Raw genomic sequence first — 25,364 nt, forward strand, 5'->3', positions numbered from 1 at the left:
AAGAAATCTAACTTGATTTCAGCTTAAGAGAAGTTGTTGCAAATAAGGGGAAATCTTTGGCCACTAGCTGTAGCTTTCAACATAACCCGAATTTAAATCAAAATTAATTGGTAATAAGTAAACGTAACTCAAAGTCTATTGAAATTCAATGTATACATTAGGTAGGCGTGGTATAGAAAAACAATTGTAGAGAGGCCATTGGCTAAATTAGCCGATTAGACGTTTGTGGTCCTAATGATTTCCAGAAATTGCCATTTACTCTTCTAATAAGCTAATAATACCGTGATTAACAACACATTACGTACGTAACCATAACCAACACTATATAAAAAATAACAAGAACGTCATATCAAAATTACTCCCAGCTAGGCTCGGGCTCCTACATATTGGAAATTTGTATATTAACTTTACGGTGTGTTTGTTTTTTATCCCTCTAAATGGAGGGATAACCAAAATTTATAGCTTTAAATGTCTCCTCAAAAGAGAAGTTCACCATCTTTCCTTCCTTATTTTCACTTCAAGGAGGGATAATATTATCCCTCCTTGAAGTGAAAATAAGGAAGGAAAAATAGTTAGCTTCTCTTTTGTGTAAAATGTGGGATAAAAAATGAGATATTTAAAGGCATAAATTTGTATTATCCCTCCTTTTCCCATCCATGAAAGTGAACGCACCCTTATAGTATAATAAATTATTATTGGCGTCTAAATACACCAACTTTGGGGATAGTTTGGTGTTGCACATGAACTTTAAAAGGTGTAAAAAATACATAAACTTTAATGTTGTAGCAACTTTATCACAAATTCAAGTATATTAGATATTCGAACTCTATAAAAATCTTACGATTTACAGGTTTAGAGATGTCTTATGCGATATCTTTTAGAGATGTCCTATATGATGTCATTTTTTAAACGTTCAATGAATACACATCAATATTTCGACTTGCCATGTCAGCTTTAATTTGAGCAAAAGTTGAATTTGTGACATCGTATAGGACATCTTTAAAAGATATCGTATAAGACATCTTTAAAAGATATCGTATAAGACATCTCTAAACCCGTAAATCGTAAGATTTTTATGGAGTTCAAATATCTAATATATGAATTTGTGATAAAATTGTGTAACACCCCGCCTATTTATATTAAATTTAGAATTATTTTGAACTTAGATTAAGATGATTTATGCCGGAGAAATGAAAATGAGTTTATTCCAACAAAATTATTTTCAAAAGCTTTTATAAAATTTAGTCTTTTGAATTTTTGTGCATTGCATAAATTGAATTATATGAATGTGATTAATTCTATATGCTAATATTATTTTTAATACTACATGATTTAATTTATGTTAGGCTTTAATTATTTAAATGTGTTGGGCTTTGACAAATATTTATTTGGGCCTTAGTTTTTTTTTTATTGAAATGATATTCTATAAATACCAAAGCCCAAAAGCCCACACCAACCTCCTCATTTGTACCACAGCCATAAACAGTATGTTTCACCATGCCTCTACAATTGCTACACTATTCACCCATGCGCCCACTCCTACAAGTCATACAAAATCCCCTAATCTCAGGGATTTTGGGTAAATTTTTCAATGCTCACCTCTCTCTTTTCAATCCTTCACGCATGCTTCATTTCTCCTATAAAATATCCTCCTCATTCATCTTCTCTTCTTACCACAACAACACAACTTCTACGGTAAAGAATTCTTCTTGTTTATTCAAGCCTCAATCTTCTCATTCATTTTCTAATATCAGCAGATTTCTTTCATATGCAGAGAAAACCATCAAATATCTGCCATTTTTACAGAAACCACCGAACAGAATTCATACAAAAAGGTTTCACCTTTCAATTCCTCTACTTATTCATTCATGCTCAACATCATAGTACGAATAAAACCAACTGTAGATAAAACAAAGAGATACTGAATATTGTTCTTACATTTGGTAACATAGATGAAAAGATTAAAAGATACAGAAATGAAGAATTTATATGAACTGGACTTGTGTGTTGCTGTGTTGACTTGATGTTGAGTGTGTGCTTGCTGTGGGGAGAGTCGAGTAAGGGGAGAGAGGGCAGGCGGCGGTCAGCGGTGGCTCCGAGCTGCTGTCTGGCCGGAGCGTGTAGAGAGAGAGAGAGAGTGAAGCCGAGGGTGCGTGTGTTCTGTTGGCTGGGTCGGAGCTCGGCGACGGCGGCGGCGGCCTGGCAGCTGCTGTCCGTCGAAGCTAGAGAGGAAGAGGGAGCGAGAGGGTGGTGAGTGTGTGGAGTCGGCAGGGGTCGAGAGTAGAGGGGAGGGCAGCAACGGCTTCTCGCGGTTGTTCGCCGGAAGGTTAGGAGAAAGGGGGAGGCGATTGGCGGCTTTGGGCGTGCGGTGGTGGTTGGCTTTGCTAGCCGCTGCGGCCGTCGGATTTCAGAGGGAGGCGGCGGCCGGAGGTGGTGCGTCGTGTGTAGGCGTCTCCGGATGTGTGTGTGCTACGTGGGAGAGGGACGAGAGAAAGGTGAGAGGGTGGTGCGGCGTTGGTAGGAGACGAGGGAGAAGGGAGTCAGGGAGCGGCGTGGCCGGCGGCGGCTATGGAAGCCGGAGAGGAAGAGGGAAGCGCAGCAGCTGCTGCTGCGCCGTGCGTGTGTGTGTGAGGTGTGTGTGCGTGAGTTGTGTTTAAGAAGAAGAGGGGTTTGCTTAATTTGGGCTGGGCTAGGGTTGGGCCGAGTGTTTGGGCCGAGTGTTAATTAGTTTTGGGCTGCATTTTTTTTTATTTGCTTGGGCCGATTTTAATTTGAATGTTGGGCCATTTTCAAATTTTAGCTGGGCCCTTATTTATTTAAAATTTTGGGCTGCCTTCTATTAATTTATTTGAGCTATACTAATTTAATTAATTTGACTATCATTAGTTTGATTAATTATTTTAAAGAATAATTTGCATAATAATATTACATTATTATTATGTGCATATGTTAAGTGTGATTACTTATTATATGATTAAGCCTGAAATAAATTTGCATATGCATTTTTGCAAATAAAAGTACTCATGATTTAAATTGATTTTCATTAAATCCAATTACCCAAGAAAATTGAGTAAGGATATTGTTGGTGTCCTTAGCTCAGCAATTTAGTTTTCAATTATTATCTATTAAATTTTGAAAACCCGGCGTGATGAATCATAGTAGTTAAGTGCACCCACTAAGACTTTAAGATTAGATTCATGAGACCTATTAAGATTATAGATTTCTTGTAGGCTTTGTGGATCGTGAGGATTAGCACTGCTATACCGATTCAGAGTTAAGATTAAACGACAGGCATTGCCTAATCAGGTGGGCTTATTTTCCAAATGTATGGTTTAGCTATTGAGCTTAAATGTTTCAATGAAATGAAAACTGTTTATCCGATAAAATATTTTGTGCACTCTGCTCTGTTTAAAGCTCGCAACAATGAATCGATCGAGGTTCTCTCTTGACCTAACACGTTATTTGAGAATTGTGTACACCTATTAGCTGACCTGGTGGGTTGATCTCCATCGGGCACTAATCATGTATGAGGCGTTATAAGGGTGCTCGACGGGATGTGTTCCGGAGCATTGGGTCCCAAATGGGAACTTGACTGGGTTACGCCCTCAGTTCAAGTAAAGCAGGAGTAATGGATCCGTCGGTGGCTAAAAGGTCCGGGATCACAGCGAGTAACGAAAAGGGAGTGTGACAATTGCGCGCAATATAATAAAATGTTTTAACATGCTTAGAAGTTATTTCAATTTAAAACCTTCTAAGTCATGTCAAGTATAATTGGATAAACTGCTCTTATGATTATGAAATGTTTATAAAAATGCTAGCCCACTAAGTACATTAGTACTTAGCCCAAAATTACTTTCAAATGTTTTCAGGTTGATTGGTCGGTGCTGACGGGGCAGAGCTGAGGCTAGAGTTCAACTCCGTATTTTGTCTTCCGCTGTTGCACTAGCTCTTATTTGTCTTTTGTTTCTCCAACTTAAGACTTTTATGTTAAATTCTGAATTATGTTTCTTATCGAGCTTAAACTCTCAACTTCTAGCTCTATGTTATTAACATTGGTTATCGGAAGCATGAAACCGAACTTGTGATCCTAAGGCTTAGAATGTTGTTGATTGATTAATATCACTTGATTTTTGTCTTTCTTCACTCAAAGGCTGTTCCCCGACTTTTATCCCATTATTTGAATCCCACAAGGTTCTTTCCTTATTTATTTCTATGATTTTAGTCGCACCTCGATTATATTTTATTCGTTCAAGAATTGGGGTGTGACAAATTGCTACATCATTAAAGTTCATGTATTTTTTACACATTTTAAAGTTCATGTGCAAAATCAAACTACCCCGAAGTTGGTGTATTTAGGCGCTAATAACCCTAAGTATGATGAGAAATGAAAATAAATCTGAAACGTGAAATATTCAAACATTATGACTGATATTTATTTAGATAAGTGAAAATTTTACTTGAGTTCAAATCATAGAGGAAACGAAAATTTTATTTATAATAGTTACCTGATAATAATGTATCAAGAAACCTACATATACCTAGGGATGGCAACGGGCCGAATCTGGACTGGATCTCATCAATACCAGATCCAAATTCATTTTAATTTATCAGATCCAGATCCGCCCCATATCCAACAGATCTGAAAATTTGGGATCCAAATCCAGATCCGTCTGATCCGCGGGTCCACAGGTCCAGATCTATGGATCTACTATTTTTAGATTAAATTTAAAGAAAAAGTCACAAAATCGAACGATGGAGGGAGGCGGACGCCGAACGCTGAACTCGCGAACGTCGGACAGTGGAGTTGGCGCCGAACGGTGGCGGCGAAGTTGGCTGAACAAGAGATGGGATTTATCGAAGATGGTCAAATGGGATTTGGCGCCGAAGTTGGCTGAAGAAGAGACGAGAGATGGTCAGAAGAGATGGCTTAAGTCCGAAGTTGGCGCCGGACGGTGGCGTCGCACGATGGAGATGGAGAATCGGAGATGGTCAGATGGGATTTGGAAAGCCAGGCAGGGAGGGAGGCGGCTCACTGTAGGAGAATCTAGGGTTTTTTAGTTCTAAATGAATTTTTCAAGACATAGTGTATTGTTTTTAATTTTTAAAATATTATTAGTAAAATAAATATAAAATAATATATATATATATATATATATATATATATATATATATATATATATATATATATATAATATAGGGGAGGGCTAGAATAAAAACACTCTTAAGTGTATAAAATATAAATGATTTTCAGCCCTTAGATCATCAAGATCTACGGTTGATTCGTAACCCTGTTGGATGAATTCGCGGTCCTGAGTTCGAATCACAAAGGTAACAAAAATTTATTTTTCGCAATTCGTAACCCTGTTGGATAAATTCATACGTGTTCTACATAAAATTCGTACATTAAGAAACATTTATATTTTATACACTTAAGAGTGTTTTTATTATATATATATATATATATATATATATATATATATATATAGGGAGAGGTTCAAATAAGAACCACTAATAAAATAAGAACGGAGAACCATTTTAAGCCATTCGATCATCAAGATCTACGGTGGATGCATCATCTTGGTGGATGGATGCAGATGCTGGGTTCGAATCCTGAAGGGAGCAAAAAATTATTTTTTTCGGATGCATTAAATTTAATAGCGGATGCATTAATTTGTATAGTAATTTTATTGGTTCTTATGTTCTCACGATAATTGTGATTCTCACTATAACCGCACCCTATATATATATATATATATATATATATATATATATATATATTAAATAAAATGAATCCACAAATCGAATCTGGGTTGGATTCGGATCTAAAATTTTAAGATCCAGATCCGTTTTAAAAATTGAGATCCAGATTCGTTGGGTCCAAAAAATTGAAATCCAGACCCTAAAAAACGGATATGAATCAACTGATCTGGGCCGAGTCCAAAATCCATTGCCATGTCTACATATACCAGTATATTAGTTGTCATTCCAAATAGACACTAGTTATATGAAATTTATGTTGTTTCCATTCTCTTCCACCATCATACCATTCTAGAATTATTTTCATTCCATCTAATTTCATTGTTGCATATCAACTAGTATTACCTAAAAATATTGATATCTCTCATACTTCATTCGCCGTCGGCCATCACTGCTCCTTATTCGTAAATGATTTTTTCTTACAAAAATAATAATAATAATAATAATACTCCCTTCGTCCCATGAAGCATGACCAAATTCTTTTCGACGCGAATTTTAAGAAATTGATATTTTGTGTGTTAAGTGTGGTAGGTGTAAAAGTGAAAAAGTGAATAAAATATAATTTTTTTTTTGCCATATATAGAAACTGGTCAAGCTTTGTGGGACAAATCAAAAATGAAACTTGGTTATGTTTCGTGGGACGGAGGGAGTAATAATAATAATAATAATAATAATAATAATAATAATAATAATAATAATAATAATAATAACAGCATTGAACTTCTCTTGTGTGTGACGTAAGATTGAGAGAAATAAATAACGAGTTAAATTAGAAAAACTGAGGGTGGGGGTAGGCCTAGAAAGCAAGTTCATTGAATCATAAATAAATGACATAATTTGATATTATGCGTGTATGAATATTATAGGGAGGAAGCAATTCATAAATTCATACACTACTTTCTCTACTTTATGTGGCCGGTGGGGTTTCATTGCTTACTCATAACCCAACATTATTACATTTTCATTTACACTTTGGATTCCCTATTTATCAATCATTCCAAATTCTTTATCAAATTATGTCTTTCACTCATTTCTTTTTATCAATACAGATCGCATCATGTTTACCTCAAACAGTATTATTATTGTATAATAAGATGCAACAAGCAGCTCATCATCCCAATGAAATTATTGCCAACAAAAGAAAAAGACTAGTATAAAATTAAGGATTAATTGTTAACTAATACACAAACTACCACTTCTCAATAAATATCATTACCTGTTAATTTATTGCAAAATTAATACTCAAATTTTCATGGTTATCAAGAAGTTGACATACTGAATTTAATATTTATCGAATAAAAAATACTCCTACTACACTTGGAGGCCTACCACATCATCTCTTTTAATGATCAAGAAATTTGAATGTTAATTTTGCAACAAACTAATCGTGTTAAAATTATAAAATAAGTGACATTCATGCATTAGTTGACAATTAATGATAAAACAGAGGCAACACTAGTAAAGCAATGATGAAACACAACATTCTAACACAAAATACAGTTTCATTTCCTTATTGAACATAAAAAGGGAGGTAGTTACATTGTACAATCAAGAATTGAGGTAAGCTGCACAAATAGGATTTTCCAATCCTACAAAAAAGAAGACCAGGCTGTAATGGCAACAACAGATGCTAAGCTGCCATGGCCAAGTCCTCGCTCACAGACTACCTCACTCTTATCGAAACGACGATGAAGCGACGCCGCGCGAGCGCGAGACGACGCCAACTACCACCCGATACACAAGCTTAACAAACATACACAAATCGCAAACCTTAAGACAACGCCACGAAACATACAAACTAGCAACAGCTTAATCAAGAAACAAGCAAGTACGACGACTGCTAAACGAGACGAAGATCACCACGAGACATGGAAACGAAACGAGCAAAAGCTTTATTGACACAGTACGGGCGATGGCAGAGGAAGTACCGGAGGGAGCTTAGGCGACGAGGAGGAGCACACCATAGACGGGACATGAAGGTCGATAGCACGGGGCTTAGGCAACGAGGAGCACCATAGACGGGACGGGGAGCACGACCCGGTAACCGTATTCACAAGAAACCAAAGGCAGTCAAAGAGGCAGCCTCCCAAAGAGAGGCTTAAAAAGGGGGGTTTCAACAGGCTCGTTAAATACAAAGAAGCCTGCAAAAATAGTGTAGCAGAAAAAAACTGATTCGCCTTTGGTCTCCATGGAAAACAACCGAGTCGGGCCGAGCTGCTCGCGAAAAACCACTAGTTGTTGTGTCGTGCGCTATCCTCGCTCGATGCGACTCAAGAAAGGATATCGCATCTCCACAACTTCTCAGTGAGCATCTCCACCTTGCTGTTGCTAATGGAGTTGCAGTGCTGGAGATTCAAGCCGACGAGTGTCTTCCCCAATCTCTCGAGAGCGGGTACGCTCTTGTTCGACACCATCGAGCACCCCGACAGGGACAGAACCTGCAGGTTGGACTGCACTCCACGCGACAGAGCAGCAACACCGGCATCCGTCACCAAACACTTGGAAACATCGAGGTCGTTGAGCAACGGGCAGCTCTCGGCCAGCGCTGCTAGGGTTGCATCGGTGATCTTTTGGCACCCGTCCAGATTCACCAATTCAAGCGTCGTACCGTGCAACCTAGCCAAAGCCAAGACCACTTCGTCGCTCAAGTTCAAACACTCGCTGAGATTAACCTTGGCTAACCCTGCCTCGCAGCATTCGAGAAGCGGGAGAAGCCCGGTGTCCGTGATCCCACAAAGTCCGCTCAGATCCAAGTGGTGTAGCTGGGGGCACAACTTCCCAACCATGGCCAAACTGGTACTTCCAAATCCGGGACAGCTTCGGATCGACAACGACCGGAGAGATTCGCACGGGGAGAGCACTGGAAACTCGGTCGACAGATCCTTGATTCCCATACACTTAACCAAAGAAACAGACTTCAATTTAGAACTGATGCTGGACAGAGCAGTCAAGATCCCAATTTGTGTAATCCTATTGCACTCCTCCAACTGCAAGCTTTCGAGAGAGCTCGTCGCCTTGGCAAAGGCCACGAGCCCCTTGTCAGATACAAAGCAACACTTGCGGACACACATGTGTTTTAGGTTTGGGCATCCCTTCCCGACTGCTTCGAGGCTCAAGTCGGTTATCCCCCTGCACGAACTAACTGTCAAAGACGACAGCGATTGAAGACCTTGTGCGTTGCCCATCACCCAGAAGCCCTTCTGGCTGACGTTTTGAAGCCCGCATAGAACAAGATTCGTGATGGCTTTTCCATAGTGCCCTATCACAGCAACCGAGTAATCGGTGATGTTAAGTGACTGAAATTTTACCTTTGTCAAGGAAGAAGCTGATGACAAGAGGCTGGCGATTCCCTGATCCCCAACACGCGCACAATCTTTGATAGTGATCGACTGCAGCTTTGGACAGAATTTGGCAAGTGCTTGCAGGCCGTCATTGCCAATGTTTGAACACGATTCGATAGTCACTGCAGTCAAATTCGGACAGCTCTCTGCGACTGCGGCCAAACCCTTGTTCGAGATTGAAGGACATTGGCAAAGGTCTAGCTTCTCCAACGAATGGCACTCTCTTGCAATCTCGAATAGACCTTCATCACCGATGGAGGGCACGTTCCACAATGAGAGAGCCCTGAGGGAAGGGCAACCACGAGCTATTGCTGACAAACCAAAGTTAGAAACGCCCCTCAACGAGTTGCTTCCCCGGATAGAAAGCTTTCCAAGCCCTCCGCGGCTAGAAGTACCAACTGCAATGGCAGCAAGCCTCACATCCGTCGCTTTCTTCCCTTCCACACACCTAGTGAGGTATCCATCACATTCCACTTCCATATCCTCATCTGCAGAGACGTGTTCCTTATTGTAAAACTCAGAGCTCCGAACGCTGCTCAAGATGGTGAGCCAGCGCTTTGAAACACACGCTGCAGAACTCCTCTCCCGGCCACCAGGCAAGCGCCTGAAGATCTCGAATAGGCATTCATCTGGGAGGACATCAATAGATGGTCTCTTGTCCTCGAAGATATTCCCACTGACGATGCAAGGGCCACTGATCCGTGAGCGCTTTCTAGGCGGGCAGTAGATCTCCACGTGGGAGCCGATGGAGAGTAAGAGGCCGGAATCTCCGGAACACAATGAAGCCCCAGAATAGAGATCATCATCACCTGATTGGCCAGGAGCTAATGTCAGCTAAATTGTATCAAGAGTGAAAAGCAATCGTACCCTAAATAAGCCAATCCCAATCCAATTACATTACTGTTTCTTTCCAAAACCCTAACAGATGCATTTTTTGATCTCTTTAATTCCAACCTCACTAATAAGCTTTTAACCCTAATTATCTTCCTACCGCAAATAATGGATTTTAAATCACAATATTAAACCTAACGATTTCTTGAGCAAGTTTATATGTCATCTAAAGATTATGATTGCATATTGACCACTAAAGAACTTAATCAGCTAAGCAAATCATTGGTAATTCCAAATACAGTCCAATCTAACCTAGGAAAGAATCTGATGAATATAATCAAGACTAATCCCAAAACACAATCCATTTCAAGCCTTAGGAAAGAATCCTATAAATTAATTCAAGAAAAGAGCTCATATACAACAAGAATACATGCCAGCTTTAGCAACTCATCAAAAAACAATCAAGAAACCTAACCAATATCAAAGTAAAAACCTTTAAAAACAACTTATAGTCCCACAATTGAAAAAATTAAATCTTGATAAATCAACTCACCTCTGTAATTGACAAGAGCAGGCATGACTGTTTCTCACAAGAAAATCCCCAAAGGAGAGCAAAAAAGACGAAGCTTATGAACAAAATCAACACAGCCAAGATGAAGATTAGAGCCAATCTTTGCATTCCAAGAAAAAGATCACCCAAAATCTTCTTGAACAACCCAACCCCAACCACCGTAGGGCAAAAAAAGTAGAGAGAAAACAAAAGAAAGAGATGAGAGAGAAAAAGGAGGTGTTTTTTCTCAGAAGTTATGTGCTGAGAATATATATAAATGGGCCAAGAATTGCAACATGCATGAATATAAATATAATATGTATGTAAAATAAACAGTAATGAAGAATTGGGTGAGGTGTCAAAAGTCTTTAGATTCATGATGGTGGCCGGAAAAAGCTCAAGGCTGATGAATGCTTACATCGTTCAATGAATCATGCCCTCAAACCGGCTTTTTCGGTCGCACCTCCTCATTTTGCCACTTGTGCCTTTTTTTTCACTACTTTTTTTAATCACACAGCTCTCCACCTTTGCTAATTCTTTTAAACTACAAATTTTATTACTTTACATTTGTGGATTTTTTACTAAATTAGGGCAGTCTTTTTCCGAAGTATAAACGGATTCATGGTTAATGTCCCAATTTCGTCAAGGGTGGGATCCAATTGAGGCGATCTTAAATGAATGCAGTCGTGTTTGAACTTGATTTGTTTATTATTAAATCGGATTTTAAATCTTATTTATCGAATATTATGAAACTTATAAATTTATTCGAGATTAATTATGTTTTAATGAGCTTTTTATATTTGGATATGTATTTAAAATTTCATTATAAATAGATTAATTATTTTGTCCAGAATGGCGTAATATATTTTTATTATTTTCTTACAATAAATAAAGTTGGTCACAGGCTTTATACAATTACTATTAATTACTATAATATAGAACTGTAAATTGTATCTAATTAATAAGTTTATAATTTTTAAGTTCAAATACTTAATGAGCTTGTGCACGAACTAACGAATGAAATGCTATTGTGTTTGAGTTCAGAGACGGACCTATGCATCCTGGCATGGGGGCACGCGCCCCCCACGATTTATTTATTTATTTTTATCAAGTATATATATATATATATATATAATTAAAATTAAAATATATAATAAATACGAGACCTTTTAAACTCGTAATCCTCAATACATTACACATTATGTAGTTTTCTCACCGTTCACATAAGAGTTTCACTTACCCATTTTATTTGTCTACGAAAGAAAAAATCACTTGACCTTTTTTAAACTATTACTACATCTTATTTATTTCTAAATTGTATTTTTATTTTAATTTTTAACTGATAGTAATATACATTTATTTCACCTTTTTGTATTAACATTATCTCTACAAATTGCACATTTATTTATATTTCTACGTACAATAATTTTAACAATTTAATTAAAATACGTCCCTATAAATATTTTGTGCCTCCATAATAAAAAAATTATGAATCCGTCCCTTGATTCATTTAGCTTACGAGTTTTTATCAAATCGCAATCTTAATTCATGATAGCTTTACATAATTACAGTCATAATTTTGAAGTGAGTACACCAAAATATTTCGTTTAGTGCAACAAAAAAAGTGTGTTTATTTCATTGTGGTATTTTTAAAAATGATTCTAGATAATATTCTAATGTTAAATTAATAATTTGCACACTAGATAATATTCAAGTTGATCGGCATTGGCTTCATCGTGCGTGACCACCAAGAGCTGATTCAAGCAGCGGTGAGCTAGCGGATGGGTTATACACCCATGATTTTACTTGGGGAATTGCATGTTTTAATTTACTTTTAGGCGTCGAATTTTGTCCCAAAAAGGATTTGGATCCGGTGATTATGTATACAGATTCGATGCTGGCTATACATGCGATTCATGATACATATTAGGGTTTGGAATCGCTCAGTGATGATCTTTGGGAAGCTGTTCAACATGCTAGTCGTTCTATTACTTTTGAGTTTCAGCATGTGTGTTGTGTTGCAAATAAGGTAACTCATGAGTATGTTGAATGTCGACATTCCCGCGTAGGCTCTTTGACTTGGCTCGCTCAGATTAATATATTCTTTTCCCTCTAAAAAAAATGCATGAAAAACTTTCTAATATTGATATGTGTTTGAATTATATTGATATTTATACTAAATTTCTCAAGGATTTTATACTTAATTTGTTTTATAATTAAGTGTAACATTATTTTGCCAATGAGAAGTTGCAAGATATTGCAAAAGCTTCACAGGTATATTAACTAGTCTATTATTTTTTAGTTTCGGTATGTGCGTCGTGTTGCAAATAAGGTAGCTCATGACCTCACTTAATTTGTTTTATCTTTTGATGATGTAACGGTCTGAATGTCGACGTTCCCACGTAGACTCATTGACTTGATTCGATCAAATTAATACATCATTTCTTTTCTCTTTAAAAACAGATATGCACGAAAAACATACTAATATTGATATGTGCTTAAATTATATTAACATTCATACAAATTTTTTGAAGGATTTTATATTCTATTTGTTTTATAATTAAGTTTAACATTATTATACCTCGTAATTCTTAGATTAATTAATTAATTGTGTTTTTTCGTTTACTTTGTCTGATATGATAGATTGACTATTTGAAAGATAAAATAATTAAATAAATTTGTCAATGAGGCCTAATTCAAGTGGCAAAGTTGATGCACCCAAAAACTCGTATTTGTGGGAGGACTTGGGTTCAATCTCGCATGCGTACGATGTAGTTTTTCCACCTTTGTGTGGATAATGATCTCGTCTGCGAGCGGTTATTTTCTCACCTTTGTGTGCTGCAAAGGTCGTGCGGTGTAGTTTTTCCACCTTTGTGTAGGTAGTGGTCTCGCTTACGTGCGATTATTTTATCACCTTTGTGTGGTGTAGAGGTCCCGCATGCGTGCAGATGACTTATTGATAGATAAAAAATCCTCTTGTAATTCTAAAAATAAATAAATTTAAAAATTAATCAATCCGTCTAAATAATTAACTTGATTTTTATCTATTAATCCGCTCAAAATTAGTGTTGCCGCCGGTTCAGGAACTGCCGGTTCCGAGCCCGAACCGGCGGTTCAGGGTTGAGAATCTGGCGGACCAGAATCGGCCCGGATGAAATGTGAAGGGCCGGTTTTCGGACCCTGAACCGGCGGTTCCGGGCCAGGCCGAAAACCGGCGGTTCAGGGCCAAAAACCGGCGGTTCCCGGTTTTTCACTTTTTTTTGTATTATTTTTATTTTTAATGAAATTAAATGATTTGTGTTAATTTCAACTAAATGTAGCTTCACTATTTATAGTGTACTACACATGGTAGAGAATCCTACATTTTTCAATGTGGGATAAATGTAGCTTCACTATTTATAGTGTACTACACATGGTAGAGAATCCTACATTTTTTCAATGTGGGATAATTTCAACTTAATGGAGCTTCACTATCTATAGTGTACTACATATTGTAAAGAATACTACATTTTTCAATGTGGAATCACTCAACCTAACTTATAAATATATAACTTATATTCATGTAAGATATAACTTACAACTTATAAATATATAACTTGTAACTTATAACTTATATTCATGTAATAGTTTTTACTTTACAAATGTTGAAAAAAATATTAAAATTACTCAACTTATACTATATAGTTTTATAAATTATGATGTTAAAAACTTAAAATGTTAAAATTACTCAACTTAAAGTCTTAAATTACTTATTTATAAGTTATAAGTTACATATTTATAAGTTATATATTTAGAAGTTATAAGTTATTACATGAATATAAGTTATATATATATATATAAGTTAGGTTGAGTGATCCCACATTGAAAATGTAGGATTCTTTACAATGTGTAGTACATTATAGATAGTGAAGTTACATTATCCCACAAGGATTCTCTACCATGTTTAGTACACTATAAATAGTGAAGCTACATTTAGTTAAAATTATTAAGATTTGAATATAAAATTAAAAAAAAAATAAAAAATTGGCCGGGCCCGGCGGTTCAGGGCCGAATCGGCGGGCCGGCCCGGCGGGCCGCGGGCCGCCCTCCCCTTGAACCGTAACCGGACCGAGCTCCTTGGCGGGCTGGTCCCGGAACCGGCCCGTGGTCAACGGTCCGGGCCCGGACCGTTGACTTTCAGGCCGGTTCAGGGTCGGCCCGCCGGTCCCGGTTGAACCGTGGCATCCCTACTCAAAATAAACGCCGCGCGTGGTAATGTAATAAATCATCAACATATGCTATCTATAATTGTTAATGGTACGTACTATGTCCAAAATTCAACAAACCTCAATCCTTTTTTTTCTTTTTCTTTTTTAATATGCTAATGCATTACGTACTTAATGATAGAAGAAAAAAAAGTGTAAAATTCATCTCGTAACCTTTGGCTCAGGCTAAAGTAAAATAAAAATTCTGCGTTTGCAATATTCATCCACATTTGCATAAAACTCCCTATAACTCAGCATCAAAATTGAAAAGAAAATTGCGTTTGCAATATTCATCCAAATTCTTGTACCTTCTTCCAATTCCTTGATATTATCCACCGTCGACTCTTTACTAATTCGATCCTCTCCCTTCGATCTTCCTTTGTCTTCTTTATTTGCTTCGATTTGGGTAAATATTCCTTTTTCGTCTGTCTATCTTCTTCCGAGCCTGCATCTTGATAAGTTCTTTGTTTCTTTGTTGTAAGAAACGATTTAACCCTAGTTTAAGATAAGAATCGCCCCCAATTCTCCCCCAATCCTCAAAAATTATACTACTACTCCAATATTTAGGTTATTTTATTGTTATAATATAATTTTGAAATCGTGCAATTATAAGACGACATTTTAACAACTTTATAAGCAACAAACTTAAATTTCTTCTTGTGAATTCAATCAGGAGACTCCTGACCAGTTTTTTTTATGTACACACTTAAAACAACATTATTTATTTTATAAGATTAACAATTGTTTACTAATAAAATTTGGAGGAAATTCTCATTCGTCTCCCTCTTTCCAATGAATTATTTATGGAATCGATTCCATGAAGCTCATAACACCCCAAATTTGGAAACCTAAACCATGCGGGTTTTGGAGGAAACAATAAATCGAAAAACTAAACCCAATCAATACACGAAAGAGGATAACAAGAAATTTAATTATTTTGAGGAATTGACTGTGTGGAGATAAGGATATAGGTGGTTGTAAGGCGGCGGGGCGGCGGCGGTGAACGGTGGAGGTGCATATAGCTTATAATTAATTGAAACATCAAAGCCATAAATTAAATTGGTTGATTCGAATAATTGAGGATTAATTTGTTAAGGCACATAGCTCATCATACACTTAAAAAATATTCGATAGTTTATAGAGATTATAATTGCGCATTGTTGTATATGATAGTAATTAATATACAAGATTAATAGTGACAATTAAAATTACGAATTATTTTGAAATTACAATTTTAATTAAAATTTCAATAAAAAATTTCTCTAAATTTTAAAGGAAATGTATAATGTATTTGGCTATCTGCAGTCTACAGTAATTTTTAATATTCAACAATTTTATTGTAAAACGATATTGTAACATGAATATTATGCGGGCAAACTAATCTAACGTAAATTTCAACTGGGGGACGAAACTGAAAAAAATTAGAAAAATAGTGATTTAATTTGCTACACTTCAAAAATCAAGTTAAAATTAAAATTTTAAAATAGTCCCTAATTTTATTAGCCAAAACCCTAATATATAAAAGTATGCAAGTTATATAATCTTACTTGTAGAAATATACGTTATAGTCTTTTTTTAAAATTAAAAGACATTAATACCTTTTTAATAAGCCAAAAAATGGTTGACTTTGTAATTTGCTTTAGAAAAAGTTTTTTTTAAGAAAAAATGTTGACTTAATTCATTTAAATATATTGGCTTAATTTCGGACCACATATTTTGTCCATATGAATGGGATCATGTAGTACTCCATTCGTCCACAATATCGTTGTTACTTTGTGGACACTGGACAACACATGTTTTAAGAAATTAAAGTGGTGGATAGTACCCTCTCCGTCCCACCTCACTTGGCCTAGTTCTTTTCAGCATGAATATTAAGAAGAGTAAGATTGCAGTGTAAAGTATGTGGGCTCATATATTTTATAGTGAAAATTTATTACTAAAAAAAAAAAATAGGCCAAGTCGAGGTGGAACAACACGAAAAGAAAACTAGACCAAGTGAAGTGGGACAGAGGGAGTAGTTGATAATAGTGAGTATCATTGTAATTAAATAGAGTTTGGGTCTCACTTTTTTGTGAGTGGAGTTTTGAACCCTATTACTATAAATGAAAGTGACAAGGATATTGTGGACGGACCAAAACGGCAAAAGTGGTAACGATATTGTGGACGAAATGAGTTTTTTTTAATATTCAATTTTTTTAATACATATAAAAACACAAAAATGTATATATATATATATATATATATATATATAGGGGAGGGCTAAAATAAAAACAATTCTTAAAATATAAAATATAAATAATTTTCAGCCCTTAGATCATCAAGATCTACGGTTGATTCGTAACCTTGTTGGATGAATTCGTGGTCCTGGGTTCGAATCCCAAAGGTAGCAAAAATTTATTTTTCACAATTCGTAACCATGTTGGATGAATTCGTAACCATGTTGGATAAAATTCGTACATTAAAAAATGTTTATATTTATATTTTAAGAAGTGTTTTCACTGTAGCCCTCCCCTATATATATAAAAATATGTATAACAATTCACACTAAAATGCATTGCGGGCGACGAGAATGGGTGCTGAGGGGCGGCCATGGCCGGGTGCTGATGGGCACAAGGGTCGGTGGCTGTCGGGACCCGTACGCTGAGCGTGCTCGTTATATATATATTGTTCAACACTATATATTGTTTTATTTATCACTATATACTGATTTATTCATTAGTCTCACATTTCACGAAAAATAACAATCTCACTAGAACCTAATCTATATATATATATATATAATTACATATATACTATATTAAATGTAAATATCCTTAAGTTGGTGCAACAATAAAACTTTGTCTCGACATATGTGAAGAGAATAATAACTCAGCAAGATAGGTAGGATCATTGAATATGGTAGAAGTACGAACCCTATGAATTTGCTGCTTTCATTTTATTTCTGTATTCAAATTCGAGAGTGATGAGCTAGTACATTTTATATTGCCGGAATGTGTCATAGTATGGTATTGTAATAAATTAAAACATATATACCAAAAAGTTGTAGTAATGGGGAATACGATTTGTGATTGATGCCTCGATTTGAGCAAATACAAGTTGTGTTTGTGTGCGACAATATACATCGTATGCGTTCCACAAACCACATTCTCAACTTGCCCCCTTTATTCAATCCAACTGTTAACAGCTTGTGTTTATCATTTTATTATCTCTAATCGATTTTACAGCTCAAACCACATACATAAACATGTGTACATCCTTTTACATATCCTAATTAATTCAAATTTAATTAATTTGCACTTAATTCATATAACAATCGTAGTATTTAAAACGTACCGTACATACGGGTTATGGTGCATTAAGTTACGTCCATATATTTTGTTATTTTTTCCGAAAGTAAAAATAGAAAAAAGAGGTAAAAGTTGTTAGATTTGTCACCAAATCCATTGAATATATACTTAAGTGGGAATAGGTGGCTACGCTGATTCACATACTTCTATTTAAAGCACAAGTCGTCTGAATGAGTTGCACGTAAATTATTATATATAATATATATGTAGGTATATGGATATACTCAGAGAAAGAAAATTGTCTGAGTGAAGTGAATTTTGTTCATATTTGACTTGTAGGCTTGTAGCACACCAACAAAAAATAGCTCTATCAAATAGATTCCTTCACTGCGTAATAGTCTTGGTTAGTGTAATAATTAAGAGTTTTAGAGTTATTTTGAATACGGCTTCGAGAAAATTAAGGGTACATTAATCCTTATTTGAAAAGAATTAAAAGTTAAAGTGAATACCATGTAATTTGATTATGCATGTACAATAACATAATCCTATCGTGCTGTATTATAAGGAAAAATAAATAAATTCACACTTGTTGATTAGTTGTAGCGAATAAATAGCACTTGCCTTGATCTGCAATTACAACATAACTTTGAAAGCATTCCAATGCTTACCAACGCCACGTGTTAGTATTTTTTTACAATTACAATATTTTGAAAGTCGTGCTATAATTAATTATAAATTAAGATAAAAAAAATTGTAGTATTATTTGTTGCAATTAACCCAATAAGTATCATGCATGAGTTTCATAGTATTCGTTATTGCAACATTGTGAAAAATGTGTTTTATATAGCTATTAATTAGGGTAAAAAATTTTGTGTGTTTTATATAGCTATTAATTAGGGTAAAAAAATTTGTGTGTTTTGTGCGGGTTAACCCTGCAAGTAAAGTCCCCAAGGGGACACCAAGCGGTGCGACCTCCTGTATGTGAACAATGAAGTTTCGGATTCAAATTCCACTGCTCCTCCTCCCCAACTCCCCCAAGTCAAAAAAAAAAAAAAAAAAAAACCCTACAAGTAAATATTTATTGACCGGTGTATTAGTATTTTAGTTTGCATTTTATATATTAATTGCAACTACTAAATTATCATTAGTTAGTACTCCATTCGTCCCATGAAATTAGTCCCTTATTCCATTTTGGGATGTCCCAAAAAGGTAGTCAATTTTTCTAATTAATACTATATGAAATACTGCTTTTATTAAATTAACTTTATTTAATGTTTCACTTAAATATGAAAGTGATGTATGAAAATAATAAATAAGGGTATAAAAAATAAAAACATAAAAATTAAATTCATTTTCCTAATATATGTGAAAAGTGGGAGTGAATTAAAATGGTGGGACCGAGGAAGTATTAATTACCTAAACAAACATAACTGCACAAATGATAAATTTAGATTAAGCTGCAAATTAGCTCAATATCATGTTATTATTTCAATAATTTGAATTTACACAGGTTGGAATTTCCTTTTATTTGTAGACTCAGTTACAAAAAATTAAGGTAAAATAACTTGTCTTTTGAGAATTAATAGATTCGTTTTTTCAAATTTATTTACTACCTACCTAATCAATTAATCGTTTCGGAAAACTATGATTTCGACATTATACTATACTATGTGTATGTGTGTGTGTGTGTGAGAAAGAGAGGGGGCAGAGAGTCTGTCACGTGATTGGAACGGGGCCCACCATGAAAGTAAACCTTTTTCTGGGACGTACAATGAACTAACACAATTTATTGCATGAAATGCATTCTTTTAATAAAGCCAAAAATGAATTTGGGCGAATAATGTTCGAGAAGACGCGGCTAAAAATAGCAACGGAATTTTATTACTCTTTCACATAACCAATATATCTGATTTTTTATTCTTATTCTACCATCCAGAGTTTGTTGACCACTTATTTTAGGGATGAATTCGTTTTTTTTTTTTTTTCTTTAAATATATTATTAGAAAAATAAAAATTACACATACATCCGTTCTATCTATATCCTATGCATGAAACCCAGTCGTTGAAAATAAGCACACTCAACTGAATAAAAATTAAACAAATCAGTTGTCGATAGATTTCGACGACTTCAGGTATCGTGAAAAATAAAATACTCCTTCCCTCTCCTAAAAACATGTTACTGTGTAAATAGCAAGAATTTTAAGAAATATTAAATGTCAATGAAAATTTGATTTCACTTTATAAAAAATAAAGATAAAAATTAAAATGATTGTGGTGTTAAAAAATGAAATGTAGTATTTTTGTGAGACGATCTAAAATGAATAAAATACATGTTTTTAAGGGGACAGAGAGTAAGGTTTGTATATATAGCAAATAAAAGAAATAAATCTAAGGCAGTAAGTAAGCTTTTGAAAAAGGGTAATTGTTACAAATAGTATAATCTTATTCTAAATATGTAAATTTGACATATAAAAATTTGTAATTACAATTGTCAATTATTTCGAAATGAAAAGTAGTAGTATGTCGTTTTATTTGAACAGGTTGGCAATTTTTGCCGGAAAAAATTGGAGTTGTTTCAATGGCAAGGTAATGATATAATTGCAATGTTATAAAAAAAAAACATACGAAAATTGAAAAATTGACGGTAAAAATTGTGTTATTCACGGTAATTATCCCAAAGACGCACTACAAAACTCAAATAACAAATTCATTCTAGTTTTTCCATATACTAATTGTTCAATACTAAAACTTGTATTTACAACTTTTCTAAAATTATAATAATAATAATAATAATAATAATAATAATAATAATAATAATAATTGTATTTACAACCTCACATATATGGTACGAGCCTCATTTACCCTTTATAGGCGAAGTAAGAAAGTACACTCATAAATATTTATATCGATAGTGAGCAGGCAAGGAGAACAAAATATTTCTTGAGATCTAACTTCCAATTGAGGAAAAAATTATAGTAACAATCCAAATTCTTGAATTCTTGGACCATAAATGGTACCACACTAATCCAGCTACTAAAATTTCCATTTTAGGTCTTGTATGGAATTATAAGGACCAAAGTTTCCATAATTGGGCAAGCATTTCAATCACAACATTATGTACAAGTTGTATTCACGACCCTAAGTCCCTAATTAATTTTCTACCTCATCTCGCAGATAATTTTTGTTATTGATTTCTTGATTAAATTAATTTGAAGTGATAGGGCGGAGAATATGTATCCACCTTAAAAGGTTAAATATCATCCATTCATCACTGTTGTTTTCGACAAATTCAAGCGATAAAGACCATTTGTGCTGAAAGAACGATTTGTGATTCAATCTCCCTCGTCCTTCTTCAAATAAAATGAAATAAACATAAAAATATACTCATAAAAATAAAGATCATTATTTATTTTTGTCATTTTGAAATGTTAACAAAAATTAGACTTTTTTTTTTCTATTTTTCGATAATACTACCTCATAACTTATTTTCATTTCTATTACATGGTGGGTCCATTTCTCCACTCAAATTAAATTAATTAACATTATTAAAATTACATTTTAAATGAGACATTTTTTTCTACTCGCAATACATTCAATCATTTTTATTAAACTTCGTGTCGTACTCTTCTAAGACAATTTTTTTTCGACAAGGAAATTCATTTTTAATAAATGATAGTACTATATTAAGTTGTTCTTTTCAAGAAATTCATTTTTTAACTCTTCAATTTTAAAAACAATTTTTTTAATAAATTTATAATATTTCCCTCAATTTATTGGCAATTTTATAATAATAATAATAATAATAATAATAATAATAATAATAATAATAATAATAATAATAATAATAATAATAATAATAATAATAATAATAATAATAATAATAATAATAATAATAATTGATGCTTTATTTTATGTATGTGTGTGTTTGAGAGAGAGAGAGAGGGCTGAAACGCTAAATTTTTTATTCGTTCTTAATGTATTTTTAAATCAAAATAAATGTTTTGTCATTGTTTTTAATTTAAAATATATATTATAAATATTTTTTTTATGAATAAAAAGACACGCAATATAATTTTTTTTACATACCCAGATAAGACCATTTCCCAAAAGAATATTTTTTCACTATTTATTTTTAAAAAATTATCAAACTTGATTCATAAATACATACTAGCTCCCTCCAACCAGTTAAATTGATCAATTTCTTTTCGACGCGAGATTTAAGAAAACTAGTGTTTTAAGTGTGTGTTTGATAATAAAGTGAATAAATGATTAAATGTCTTGTTGCTTATATTTATTCCATATAAAGAAATCGATCAACTTAGTTGGGACGACCCAAATAGAAATATTGATCAAGTTAATTAGGATGAAGAGAGTATTAGATATGCATATTAAATTAAGGGTTAAATGTATGTAATATCATGAACTTAGGCCGAATTTCAAATTTAGCACGACTTTAAAAAGCTTCAATTAACATGATCACCTTTGCTCCGTGTTCAATTTTAGCATCAATTTATTTTCCAACAGATCCACGTGGCAATGACGTGTCTTCCGACGGACACGTCATACTTTTGTTCTCCAGAGAGAGAGTCTGGCGGCAAATGGTCGTCGTTGTCTGGCGGGGCGCTAGTCTTGTCTCCTCCGCCGACATCGCCCAAAAATCGAAGAAGAAGAAAGTGGAGACGGCGCGCGGTGCAGGAGACAACGCAGTGGATGAGTTAGGGTTTGACAACGCGGTGGTGTCTTGAATTGGGGGTCGGGCTTGCAGAGGCGGTGAGTTTGGGGAGTTAGTGCTCCGATTGGCTGCGGCCCCTTTGCCGTTCAGAATTGGAGCAGAAACACGGCAGCGGGGTGTTGTCGTCGGAGGTCGCGAAAAGAGCCGTTGTTGTCGCCAGAAATCGGAGAAAGTGAGGGTTGAAAATTTGTGGATCTGAGTCTTAAGGAAGAAAAGGGAAGAGAGATAAGGGATGGGGAAGGCGTGAGGACGGCGGGGTGTTCTGTGAGCAGACGGCGACATCGGGTTCTGTGAGCAGAGGACGGCACTCGTCGCCGTTGAAAGAGGAGGAGGTGAAGGTGGCGGTGCACTGGAAGGATTTCGAAGGTGAAGTCGGCACGGTGGAAAAGGCGGGGCGGTGGAAGAGGTGGGGGTGGAGCCGGCGGAAGAGAGAGATAGAGAGGTGGGGCCACCGGCCGGAAGCTTGTGCCGGCAAGCCACGTCAATGGCACGTAGGATCGAAGCGTGTGTCGGCAAGCCACATCAAAAAACGGTGCTAAAATTGAACACGGAGCAAAGATGGTCATATTAATTGAAACTTTTTAAAGTCGTGCTAAATTTGGAATTCGGCCTAAATTCATGATATTACATGCATTTAACCCTTAAATTAAAGATTATGATTAACTTTTTAGTTTGATGTAAAAATAATAATAATAAAATAACATAGAAACAAATAAGTTATGATTATTTAAAATTAGGCAAATTGCTTGCAAATCCATAATGTATGCTCGGATTTGGAAATTGCACCTATTTTTTTAAAATCGACCACATAATTCATAACCTTTCATTTTTTTTCTCAATTTTGTTCAGTGATCAATTTTTTTCCTACGTGAACGTCAAAAATTGACACATGAGTTTAAATTAATGTTTATACATTCCATAGGATCAATGTCTTTACTATTTGATTTAATTATTCGAATTTATTTGCTTTGTTTTGTGTCTAGTTTTGAATTTTCACCATCTTTTACTGCTCTGTCTGAAAATTAAGTTAGTGTTTGTGTGAAATTATTTAGTATTCTTTCCTTTCCCCAAACATCTTTTTAAGGGAGGGTGACACGAATTTTAATAAAAGTTAGTTGTGTATTTGATAAGTAGAGAATGAGTTCCACAAAAAGTAAAGATTGTAAGAGTAATAGTGGGTGTAATTATTTGTAAAAGTAAGTTAAGAAGATATTTTAGGGACATACCAAAATAGAAAAAGAGGAAGATGTTTGAGGGACGAATGGAGTAGTATTTTTCAGTCTTTATAGATACTGTACTCGACTTATTAATTGCTATCAGTTGTATCGTTGAATTACGGCATTTTATTATTAGTATTTTAATGATCGCGGACGTACTAGTGTATAGTATGATATATATTAATTAATTTTATGATATTTAGTCTTTTAGATCTGCTAAAATTAGATATACCCAAAATGACAACTCATCCCATTGGAATGCGAAAATATGAACATATGGAGCTGAGGCGTAGTCTATCTGTCTATGAGACGGAAAATTTGGATTCGATATCAGTATCTCTACATAGATGAATACACATCATATTTTCTAAAATTAAACATCACTACGTAAACAAATTATGGGAAACAGAAACCCTGGATACCAAAGGAAAACTCCAAGCCTTTTTTCTTTATTTAGTAATTTCCTTCCAAAATTGCCGCCAAATCCGTTAGGATTCGGGAACCCATTTTCTATTGATGATGCATGCATTTCTTCTTCTTCTTATCAAAAGAAAGGATGAGCTAGAAGCCTAGAACCTTCTCCAAATAAAATAAATTATATTAATAGGTAGATAAAAGGTCCTCACTACTAAGCACTCAGCAGTGAATCATGTTTGTGCCCTGAGCGACATCGCTTCGATTGCAGCATTTCCTTTATCTTTTCACCCTTTTCAGTTGTTAAATTTTATTTCATCCCAATTTTCTTTTTTCGTCTTATTACGTTTCATATTTTAGATGTAATTTTTAGTAATTTATCCCCAATTGTTCCATATCCTCCCCCTCATTACATCTCAGTTTTCAGTTTTTGCTGACCGTTAATTGAGAGTTATCATTCGATAGATAACTTAATAAACAAGCTCGTTAAGATTTTTAAGATTATTCATTAAATATCTTACTATATTTTATACTATAATTAGTAATATTTGGATTAAGTATACATCATTTATTTACAAGAAAATAGTAAATATATTATATTTTTGTGAATAAAATAACTTATATATTTGAAAATCAACTTAGATATTAGAAAAAATAACTAAAATTTTAAATAAAAAATTAAATTTAAAAAGCTCGATTAGGCTCAGCACTGTATTCGACTCGATTAAAGCTCGATTGATAATTAAGCAAAACAACTCGATTAGCTAAACGAGCCAAGCTTGAGCAAGACACTATTCAGCTCGGCTCGGCTCGATTACAGCCCTACATGTATATAAGATTATTTTGTTATTTTTTTTAGAATAACTATCACTTCTATTTATAATAACAACGATTGTTTTACCTTTTTTTAAAAATAATTATCATTTATTCGTAACAACTATACCTATTTCTCAAAACTACTGTTGCTTATATATAATATGTGGCGAGTTGT

The 25,364-nt window shown here is 34.6% G+C and overlaps 1 protein-coding gene across 1 annotated transcript; it reads right to left on the reverse strand.

The window, feature by feature from the left end:
• Positions 1–7,242: 7,242 nt before the first annotated feature.
• Positions 7,243–11,120, reverse strand: LOC130988289 (EIN3-binding F-box protein 1-like). The gene is made up of 2 exons (XM_057912097.1): positions 10,483–11,120; positions 7,243–9,907 (listed from the first exon to the last, which is right to left on the reverse strand). The coding sequence occupies exons 1-2, from the start codon at positions 10,505–10,507 to the stop codon at positions 8,028–8,030; spliced, it is 1,905 nt and encodes a 634-aa protein (XP_057768080.1). The 5' UTR covers positions 10,508–11,120; the 3' UTR covers positions 7,243–8,027.
• Positions 11,121–25,364: the final 14,244 nt, after the last annotated feature.

The sequence above is a fragment of the Salvia miltiorrhiza genome, chromosome 6 (assembly GCF_028751815.1).
Source record: "Salvia miltiorrhiza cultivar Shanhuang (shh) chromosome 6, IMPLAD_Smil_shh, whole genome shotgun sequence".
NCBI lineage: Eukaryota > Viridiplantae > Streptophyta > Magnoliopsida > Lamiales > Lamiaceae > Salvia > Salvia miltiorrhiza.